Consider the following 10,888-nt stretch of genomic DNA (forward strand, 5'->3'; position numbering starts at 1 on the left):
CTACATACCAGAGTCCTTTGTGGAATATCTCCCTAACTTCACCCCATTTCCCCCTCCCTTCCCCCCACTGTAGAATGATGCCTTGAGTTCTAGATTCTAGTTCTGTTTTGATCTGATGTTTACCCTCCCTTCCTTGGATCCCTGTGTTTCGACTGGAGGTTACTCTCTGGGTCCTGGACCTGCCTGTCTCATTCTGGAGGCTTCCAGACAGCCACAGTTAGTGCCCAAACCTGAGACGATGTCTTCAGATGGAGGTGAGTCTGCCAGTAGGGGAGGGTCCTCTGCCACCAGCTCCCTCTTTAGCGATTCAAAACTTGACACTTTACCTGGGGACGAGCTCTCAGGGCTGACCTAGAGGGATGTGAGAACACCAGACACCACCAGAGGCATCACGCTGGGGGAGGAGATGGTGCTGTTAATACTAGGGGTTGGGGAAGGAAGGGGGCCTCCTGGGTGGCAGATCAGAGCACCTCTGAGGAAAGTGCTGAGTAGAGAGAAGGGATAGTAGTTAGCAACTTGCTTCTCTGGAAGAGGGTGACCTTCAGCATGTGTTTGTGTGGCAGGGGCAGGGATGTGTGTGGAATGGGGGACACAGGGGGGTTCCAGGGGAAGGCCCAAGTTCTGGTGTCTTCTTTAGGCAATTGGAGGCTGCTCTAGAATTTGCCCTGAGAGAACTGATCTAGGGCCACTCTCAATTTTACTGGGTGTAGGGAGTGGAAGCCTTGTCTGGAAAACTGTTCAGTGGGGCCATCTGTTGCCAAGTCCGTCGAGAACTGTCCTCCCAGAAGCTAGATGAGGAGGTGCAGTAAGTGCCTCTGCTCAGAGCCTCCTGGCTCCTTCCAGCCCCAGCGAGGGCTTCTCTTTTTGTGCAGGGAGCAGTTTTCCTTGCTTTCCTAGGGTCAGGGGAGGTGGGTCACTCTAGCAGAGATGAGGACTGGGGCTTCCCTGAGACGCTCTGACTTTCTGCCTTTTGTGGAACTCAGGCCTCAGACCCATTTCACTGTGTTCCGTTCTTCAGGGAGTATTCCTGGTCCTCTGCTCTGTGCCTGAGGTGAAGAGTCTGCTCCTATTCCCTGTCTCCTTCAGTGGTCAGGAAGCAGCAGAAGCTGAACGTTGTTAATTTGCCAGCAGAATAATCTAAGAGGGGGAGGAGAGCAACCTGAAATTAGGCAGATGATCTGTTATTATTGAAAGTCCTAGGAGACACATGTCCTGATTAAGTACACGTTTTAATATATTTATCCTTGGTCTCTTTGACTAGAGTCCACATAGCCCCTGAACTGTGTCTCAGACTTCATGGTCAGTGCCTTTCAAAAGTGGACCCTAAATTTCTGGCATTAGGAATTTCAAGCAGAGGGATCACAGATAAACATTATAGTATGTCTAGCATCTACTTAAAGCTCTGGAAGCCTCCCTCTCCACACCGCCCTCCCTTTACCCATTTCCTGGCTCTTACCTCTAGTCATTCCTGGCTGCTAAGTAACAAAATTTCTGGGAACAAAACCTGTAACCCACGCATCCCCTCCTGGGAAGAGTGCTTCTGTGAGTGGTGGCAGGGACCACAGAGAAGCTGGGAGCAGGGTCCAGGTGGCTTGAATGTGTTTGGAATGTACCTGTATGCTGGGTGGCATGTGTTATGGAGTATGAGCTCGTGGGTCCAAGGTCATTGCAACTTCCCTAGTGCAGTCATTCTCAACAGGGAGTAAGGGACATCAGAAACACGTGGGGGACATTTGCAAATATACATGTTCCCACTCACTCACTCGCTGAGAATCAGTGCTCTGCTTCTTCAGGGACTAGAGTTGAACTCAGATGACCTAGCTCTTGGTCTCTTTTTCTGCTACTGTATCCCTTCTTTTTGTCTCTACAGCATCTCCATTGCCAGGATCAGACATGGCCATGAATCCTGGCACCGCCCTGTCTCCTTTCACTGCACTTACCTTCCCCCAACCTGCTCCTGACCCACCAGACCCACCACCATGGGAGCCGCCCTCGCAGCCCCCTGTGCCTTCGGCATTCTCTCCAGGCACCCCTCTGGTGCTCTCTGCTTTCCCCAGCTCGTTGTTGGTGACCGGGGATGGAGGCCCTGGCCCCAGTGGAGCCGGAGCTGGCAAAGTCATTGTCAAAGTCAAGACAGAAGCAGGGTCAGCTGAGCCCTCTCAGACTCAGAACTTTATCCTAACTCAGACCGCCCTCAGTTGGATTGCCTCTGGCTCTCCCTGCGGGGGTCCTGAGAGTCCTGCCCCCGGGCTCCTGACAGCCTCTAATGTGAAGACCCTTCTGCCCACTAAGGCTGCTGGGCTGAACCAGGAGGGTGTCCCGTGCCTTCCTGCTCAGGCTCCACCACCAGCTGCCCAACTGGCCCCCATCGTACCCCCAGAAAAGGCTTGGCCAGGGCCACAAGGGACAACCGGGGAAGGAGGTCCTATAGCCACCCGACCCAAGCCCTCACTGGGTGACCTCTTCTATACCTCCAAGGGTGTTTATGAGAACTTCCGGCGCTGGCAGCGCTACAAAGCCTTGGCACGAAGGCACTTATCCCAGAGTCCTGATGCAGAGGCCCTTTCCTGCTTTCTTATGTAAGTGGGGAGACCGAAGATTCATTATCCTAGAGGCTTTTATTTTTTTTTATTTTTTTATTTTTTTCATTATCCTAGAGGCTTTTAAATGAGGAGGGTTTGGGGAAGGACAAAGTGGTTAGGCTATTTAGGGATACTTGAGGGCAGGTCGTGAGGGTGATGAAGATGCTATGAGAATTAAAATAACAATGCAACCAACCTCTTTACCCATGTGCCAGAGGATAATAAGTCTCAGGTGTCTTCTTTCAAGTGATCTTCACAATCCTTCACATTCCAGCAGGCATTTTTCTGGTCATCCTCATTTATGGATGAGAAGGCTAATGCTCAGAGCAGTAGTTGGAACCCAGGTCTCTAATAAGGAGTGCCAGGGCCTTCTTGTGCTATTTTACTAGCTTTTTTTCTTTTTTTAAATTATTATTTATTTTGGCCCGTGCTGGGTCCTCATTGCTGCGAGAGCTGTCCTCTAGCTGTAGCTGGGGCCACTCTCCAGCTCTGGTGCTTAGGCCTCTCACTGCTGTGGCTTTTCCTGCTGCAGAGCACGGTCTCTAGAGTGGGCCAGCCTCATTATTTGCGGCTCCTGGGCTCTTGAGCACAGCTCAATAGTTGTGGCAATCAGGGCGTAGTTGACTTGAGGCATGTGGGATCTTCCCAGATCAGGGATTGAACCGTGTCTCCTGCATTGGCAGGCAGATTCTTTACCACTGAGCTACCAGGGAAGCCCTTAATTATCTTTTGACACGGAGCTGAACTGTCCAAACCGACTCGGATGAGGTGCGCTGGGAAGGGAGGATGGTGTGGTGCCAGGCCACGGAGCTCATGTGCCACCCTATTTACTGTCCTATTTTGTTTTGTTTCAGGGTTTTGGGCCATGCCTAGCAGCTTGTGGGAATCTTAGATGCCCATCTAGGGATTGAACCAGGGCCTACAGCAATGAAAGGGCCAAGTCCTAGCCACTGGACTACCAGGCAGTTCCACATACAGCTCCCTGTTTTATTAGAAGTCAAGTTGAAATAGAAGTCAAGTCAAGGGAAGTGGCAGAGCTCACTTGGGTTCCCCTGGTGGCTCAGATGGTAAAGAATCCACCTCCAATGCAGGAGACCTGGGTTCAATCCGTGGGTTGGGAAGATCCCCTGCAGGAGGAAATGGCAACCCACTCCAGTATTCTTGCCTAGAGAATTCCATGGACAGAGGAGCCTGGCAGGCTGCAGTCTGTGGGGTCAAAAAGTCACACACGACTGAGAGACTAATACTTGGTCTAGAGCTCACTCACTGGTCAAGTGCTGGGCCCCACCACTTACTAGGTGGGCCATCCTGGGTCCTGGCACTAGTTTCTTTGCTCTCCGCTTTCACATCTAGAAAGGGGATGGTTACTGACCTCAGAGAGTTGCTGAGATGAAATGAGTTACTGTATGTGAAATGCTTAGCAGAGTGCCTAGCACAGAGAATGCCTCATCAAATGGCAGCTGCTATTGTTGTTGTTATTGTTATTATAAAAAGGCAATCTAGAAGAGAAAAAGAACTCACAAAAGGCCAGAATGTCTGTGCGAGTGGATGCTTGGCCTGGGAGCCCAGGGTCACGGGCTATTAATGTTTATAAAGCAAAGTCATTGACCATTTGGGGAATTTTCTCTTCTTCCCACTAAGAACTCTGCCTTCCTCAACTGCACTGCGCCCTCAGCATTTTGTGTAAACCATCATATAATAATATGCCACCTCCCGCACTTAACCGTTGGGCTTCTCAGGTGGCACTAATGGTAAAGAACCCACCTGCTAATGCAGGAGATCTAAGAGACAAGGGTTCAATCCCTGGGTTGGGAAGATCCTCTGGAGAAGGGAATGGCAATCCACCCCAGTATTATTGCCTGGAGAATCCCATGGACAGAGGAGCATGGTAGGCTACAGTCTGTGGGGTTGCAAAGAGTTGGACATGACTGAAATGACTTAACACACACATCTCTTACTTGAAAAAAAAAAAAAGGACATCATGTTCCTCCAGTGGCTGAACCCCTAAGGGAATCTCCCTTTCCTTCCTGACTCTGGAGTGAATTATTCAAAAGGCTCCCTCAAAGTCCTTGGTGTAGATCACTCTCTGCTTTCTCCAGACAGCTCTGGGTGTCTTAGAGTCTGGGAATCTGAATTTCTCACTCCTGACCTATTTCTGTTCCCTACGTTCAGGGGCCCTGGGCAGGGGCCCCGGACCAGACCCTCTGCCACAGTCACCCGGGAGGCTAGTAAAATGCTCAGTCCGGTGATTCTGGGGGCACTGGGATCCATGTTTAAAACAAGCTTCCCCAGGTGATTCTAGGCACAATAATGATTGAAGATTCACAGAAAGTTAGAAAGGCAAAAATAAATCACAAAGAGCTCAAAGAGTATTGATATTTGATTGTGAGGGGTATCCTGGAGGCAAAAAAACGCTTAAAAAGCAACAAGTAAAATCACCCCACAGACTTTAATTAGATTCATTTGGGTTTGTGAGCGCGGTTTTTTTTTTTGGAAATGTAAGAGCCTTTGGGCAGGGTTCAGCTTACTTTACAATGAATAACCTGAATGCTTTCTTCCTTGTGTTTGGTTGAAGATAGTACTGTGAGAATTCAAGGTAGTTGATTTTAAAAGATGGGGAGAAGAACTGTCTGATTTTCTGTGAGGATTGTAAATTTCAGTGGGAAGAAAAACCAGTGTGGTAAACGACTGGCTGGAGGTTGGGGGTCTGGAGTCTAATCCTCAGTGGGATGTGACAGGGACCTGGAGATGCCTGATCTGATGAGGGGCAGGGGGTGGGCATTGAGGTGGGGGTCAGGGCAGGTGGGTGGCGGGTACACTTGTAGACTGTGACTGACCCAATGGGGGTTTTAGCCCAGTGCTTCGTTCCCTGGCCCGGCTGAAGCCCACGATGACCCTGGAGGAGGGACTGCCCAGGGCTGTGCAGGAGTGGGAGCGTACTAGCAACTTCGACCGGATGATCTTTTATGAGATGGCAGAAAAGTGAGTCCCGGCAACCCTCATCCTCCCTGGGGGCGGGGGTGGTGGTGGTGGTGGTGGTACTCTGAGGGCAGGTAAGAGAGGCTTGGGTCTGGGCTGTGGGTGGTTCCTGTAAGGGATGCTGGAGGAAGGGTATAGACTAGCACAGGTCTCCTGGATCCTTGCTGCTTCTCCCACCATCTTGACTCTTGGGACTTTTCTGTCCTATCTCCTCTTGGAAGCTTTCCCTTCTCCAGATCTTGAGTTATGTAGGGGCTTTGATACTGAAGCTCTTAGGATGGGATTGGATCCCAATTGGTGTAAAAACCCTATACTGAAGGGAACCTAGTGATGAGAGGTTTACGCCCTGCTAGGCATGTTCTTTCTACCTCACTGACCAGGTAGCACCTTGGGGTCACCACTCCTGTGGAAACAGTGGCGCAGGAATTGTTTAGCCCATTGCCTCAGGGGAGGGCTTTTTCTTAAGGAGGTTTGTCTGGGGAAGGTCCTGGATGGATGTCCAGGGTGGTCTTCTGGCTCATGTCCCCCATTCCTCCATGATAATCTCCTTGGTTAAAAAAGTAACTCAGGAAAATGAACCCTATCCTCCAAGCTTGGCTATCACTTTCTCCCTGGAATCTTCTGGACCCAGACTTCCTAGATTGACCCTTCTGGGACCCGAGTCCCAGCCTCAGGCCTTCTGGGTCACAGCACTGCCTCCTAGTGGGAACTTCCTTGAATTGCAACTCTTGCTCTGCTTCAGGAATGCAGCCATGCTTTATGGTTGTAGGCATGGGCAGATGAGGCCTTGAGGAGGGGATCTTGCCAGGTGCGGCACGGGCCTGACTGAACTCAACAAGGTTTTATTAATCTGTATACCCTCGACGTTGAGTGGGATAGGGTATGAAAAAGCCATGATTCTATCCTGTAAAGCTTACAAGCTCTAGATTCTTTCCTTTTTAAGATTAGTTTCTTAATAAGCTTTCTAAGTGACAACTGCAGGGAGAGGGGCTATGTGGTGACCTGGTGAGGGTTTTCCAGAACTGTTATTCATTCGGCCGTCTGTGAGCAGATGCCCTGGGTTTTTAATGAATCATGGTCTTCTCAGCACTGCCTGAGCCTTCTGCCCCCCCTTGCAGGTTCATGGAGTTTGAGGCCGAGGAGGAGATGCAGATTCAGAACACACAACTGATGAGTGGGCCCCAGAGTCTGCCTCCTGCAGCCCCTCTGAAACTTGATCCTCCGGGACCACCTGTCCCTGAGGTTTGCCCGCAGCCAGGTAAGGCCACCCAATGCCAACAGGAGCCTGTGGGCCAGGAGCTCAGAGGGAGTCACACAGAAACCAGTCACTTCCATCCAGGGAGTGGCATGTGATGTTCCAAACAGGAGAGGCATAAGTTCCCTTTGTCCCAAACTAGATGTTGATCTTGGCCAAGTAAACCAACGGCTCTCTCACTGAGACTGTAATTGAGGCACGTGATGCCTCATCTGCCTAACAAATGAGGGCTGGACCAGGGGGCTTTTTGGAATTTCAGGAGTTCTGAGAATCCTCCTCCAGATTCTCAGACCCTCCAGCTCCTAAGTATTCTCCCCTAGCTGGTACTGTTGTTAGGTCGGCCAAATCCAGTCTGGAACCATCTGTGTACCCAGGTCACTGCCCTTACAAGCGGGGAGCAGGGGTGGGAGAGGGTGGGAGGCAGGAGCCGAGGTCTCAGCACTGCTTCCCGTTTCTGCTTCCCGCCTCGCCCCTCAGTGTACATTCCCAAGAAGGCAGCCTCCAAAGCACGGGCTCCTCGCCGGCGGCAGCGCAAAACCCAGAGGCCTCCAGCCCTTGAGGCCCCCAAGGAGATCCCGTCAGAAGCGGTGAAAGAGTACACCGACATCATGGAAGGGCTGGTGGGGAGCCACTCGGCCACTGAAGAGTCAGATGGGAGACAGGAAGAGCAAGGACAGCAGCAAGAGGAAGGGATCTATCCAGATGCTGGTCTTCTGAGCTATATCGATGAGCTGTGTTCTCAGCAGGTCTTTGTCTCCAAGGTGGGCTAGCCCAGGGGGTGTGGTTTCTAGCAGACCCTGGGGTGGGAACTCCAGGGAAGATCTATGGTTTTGCCCGAGGCCTTTGGGAACTAGACTCTCTTCGGTGCTGGGGAAAGTGTGTAGCTGGTGGTTTCCAACCACCCAGGTAGAGGGTGGTGAGTAGGGAGGTGCGTGACTGCCTCTTGGTTCATGTTACCTCCTCTCTATGACTCCCATCACTTTCATTTCTGTTCCCCAGGTGGAAGCTGTCATTCACCCTCAGTTTTTGGCAGATCTGCTGTCCCCAGAACAACAGAGGGATCCCTTGGCCTTAATTGAGGAGCTGGAACAAGAAGAAAGACTCAGTCTTGCCCAGGTAAACCTGGTAGGTAGAGAAACTCAGAATGAAAAACTTACGTGGCTTAGTCTAGCCTTACACTGTCTTGGATGATGCGGCTTCTGGAGAGGGACAGCTTTAGCATCCAGCTTTGGGTGTAGAACAACAGACGAGGACCACGGAAAAGGGGAGTTTAGGGCTCAGAGCATTGCGGGAATAAGACCCAATAAGGTGGAGAAAAAGAGCGGGGCACCTGGCTTTGATACCATCACTTAAGCCACTTGCTTGTATCCCCGGGTCCTGCCTAAATACCATCTCCTCCCACCCGGCCTGCCACCCCTTCTCACAACCACGTATAGACCAGTATTTGTCCATTCTCCTTCCAGCTGGTCCAGAAGCGGCTCCTGGCCTTGGAAGAGGAGGAGGAGGCCGAGGCACCTCCAAGTTGCAGTGGAGCCCAGTCAGATTCAAGTCCTTCTATTTCTGATGAGGATGAAGATGGGGGTGGGCGGCTTCGGCCCTCACCTGGGCCTCGGGGGGCTGGGGGCTCCCTCCTCCTTGGAAAGGCTGCTTCTCTCGGAGAGCGGGCAAGAGAAGTGTCTGGTGGGCAGGAGCGGGCCCTACGTGGCCTGAGGGTGATGGGCAGGGATGGGAACACCCTGCCAACCCCCAGTGGCTGGGGCCTGCAGCTAGAACTTGCAGCTCCACAGGGAACTCAAGGGCCCCTGAGTATAGAGAGAAGAGGGTCTGGGGAGGTTACAAACCAGATATCCCCACTGCAGGATGACCTCCTGGGAGGTGCTGGGTCCCCTGGCCGCTCCCTGGGCACTGACAGGACTTCTGAGACCCTTCGCTGGCAGGAAGGCCCCCAGCTAGAGCTCATTCCCACTTTGGATGTTGGACTTGCCAGGCTGGCTCCTCTGCAAGGACAGGGGTTAGAAAAGCAGACTCTGGGGCTGCCCCCAGGACAAGAGGTAGAGGGTCTTGGAGTGGCTCCTCAGAGCATGGAGCCATCGGTATTGTCCCAGAAAGGCTCTTCAGAGGCCACGTGGGGAGATGAGAGTGGTCTCCCCCCAGTTCAGAGTTATGATCAGAACCCTTCACCTAGACCAGCTGGGAATAGGGATGAGGCCAGGGCTTCTCTCAGCCCGAGGCTGTGGCTCAGCAGTGAGACGGATGCTGTCGACTTGGAGTTGCCCTTACAGATGGAGGAGGTCGTAGAGAGCCTCCATGAGGGGCAGTGTGTAACCGAGCTTCAGGGGGGCGGCCAGGCATTGGGCTCTAGAAGCAGAATTTCCCTGGGCCCCAGAGAAGCCCTGGCACCTGGGGACGTGGGAAGCAGTGCAGTTCCCTGTGCAGACACAAACGCCACAGCTGCCCTAGAAGAGAGAAACTATCGGGGCCTGATGGAACCTCAGACGGCCAGTAGCCCGGCCTCGAGGCCTAGAAAGGACACGGCACAGAGCCCTGGGACTCTGCAGGGTCCGCGTGATCTGTGGCCTGAAGATTGCCCCCCTTTGCTAGAGAGCAGAATCGGGGCCTCTACACTGGGGTCTTCTAAAGAAACACTCCTGCCTGCAAGTCAAGGCAGTATCCTTATCCTGGGGACGCAGGACACCTCCTTTCCTGAGGCCAGCCCAGAAGCAGGGAGCAGTGGCAATTCCGTTTCTCCTCTGTTGGAAACCACGTATGTTGACATACTAGATGTTAGGGATGCCTGTGGCCTCCAGCTGGGGGTCAGCGAGGATATTTGCCCCCTAAATTTTAATTCTTACAACCCCCAAGGAGAAGGCAGGGAGCATACTGATTTATCTGAGCCTAAAGAACTTGCTCCCTTACAAGGGGATCAACAATCTTCTGGCCATGGGAACCCCAAATCAATACCTCCTCACCAGGGCCTTAGAAGCACTTCCCCCAGCTGGGGAACCAGGGATGCCTTAGTTGCGAGAGAAACCTCTCCTGTTATTGAAGCATGCAGTTCAGCAGATGGGGCCAAAGCCGAGGAGGAAGGGGAGGAAGACAAGGAGCTCTCCAACTTTGCCTACCTCTTAGCCTCTAAACTTAGCCTCTCGCCTTCTCGCCCTGCTTCAGGCTTGCTTGCCTCAGGGCATCCTCAGGGGACCCAGAGAGCATCGCACTCCCTTGCTCCTAAGCCAATAGGCCTTGGCCAGCCTCCTGCTGCCGAGTCTGGGAAGCAAGCCCTAGTTGGAGGACCAGTCCCTGTTGAAAAGAGGCCTTTACGGGGAGATGAACCTGGGGCGCCTGGGGAGAAACCAGTGGCTCTGGGAGTGATTCGCACCTCACAGCCTCGTAAAAGAAAGCGTGATGGTTTCTCCAAGAGCAGGAGGAAGAAACGGCGTCGCAGCCAGTAGGGGGCAGCCAGGCCATCCTGTCCCACCTGCCAATCCCTGTGGGTGGGGGCCCCCAGGGAGTAGACTCTCCCTGGCAGCCTGTGAACACTTGCTCTCAACCCTGTTGTTTTGTTCTGCGCCTGGGGCAGAGGGGTGTCACGCTGGCTTGGTTGGAGGTAGTCCCCTGGGTGAGAGGTCAGGGGAAGTACCTTTGGAAGTTGTATGAGACAAAAAAAAAAATAAAGATTTTGTTGTTGGAAAATGTTCTCCACGTGCCCTTAACTTCTTTGCTGCTAGATGGGGTGAGATGCTAAAAAGGAGAAAGGCGGTGGGGGCGGCCTCGGATTTAATGGATCCAGATGGCATTCTAGCCTCCAACCTTACTGAGGTATCCTGATGAACCTGGTGCTGAGGGTCCTGTGATTACTGTATTCCTCCATCAGAAGCCTGGACGTGGTGTTGGGAGGGCTTCTCTGGACATTCTGCCATGATCTGTCTCCCTTAAAAGTCCCTAGATGGAAAACTGCTTCTTTTTAACCTGTCAGAGTTCTGGGATAGAGCTCTAATTCCTTAACCTATTTCCAAAATGGTGCCTAGACATACCACCTTCTATAGGTGGGGGCTATTCTTGTTCCTTGAAAAGA

General features: G+C 52.4%; 1 protein-coding gene across 1 annotated transcript; it reads left to right on the forward strand.

Annotated features, from left to right (window-relative positions):
• Nucleotides 85-10,805, forward strand: NUTM1 (NUT midline carcinoma family member 1). Its single transcript, XM_005685446.2, has 7 exons — nucleotides 85-254; nucleotides 1,871-2,579; nucleotides 5,436-5,564; nucleotides 6,680-6,819; nucleotides 7,294-7,577; nucleotides 7,816-7,932; nucleotides 8,280-10,805. The coding sequence occupies exons 1-7, from the start codon at nucleotides 116-118 to the stop codon at nucleotides 10,263-10,265; spliced, it is 3,504 nt and encodes a 1,167-aa protein (XP_005685503.2). The 5' UTR covers nucleotides 85-115; the 3' UTR covers nucleotides 10,266-10,805.

This window comes from Capra hircus, chromosome 10 (genome assembly GCF_001704415.2).
Source record: "Capra hircus breed San Clemente chromosome 10, ASM170441v1, whole genome shotgun sequence".
Lineage (NCBI taxonomy): Eukaryota > Metazoa > Chordata > Mammalia > Artiodactyla > Bovidae > Capra > Capra hircus.

What these genes read in the sequence shown, in the direction of transcription:
- NUTM1 (XM_005685446.2), top strand. Translation starts at nt 116, where the DNA reads ATGTTTACCCTCCCTTCCTTGGATCCCTGTGTTTCGACTGGAGGTTAC. An exon ending in TGAGGTTTGCCCGCAGCCAG is followed by an intron (nt 6,820 to 7,293) that starts GTAAGGCCACCC and finishes CTCGCCCCTCAG; the next exon opens with TGTACATTCCCAAGAAGGCA. An exon ending in AAAGACTCAGTCTTGCCCAG is followed by an intron (nt 7,933 to 8,279) that starts GTAAACCTGGTA and finishes TTCTCCTTCCAG; the next exon opens with CTGGTCCAGAAGCGGCTCCT.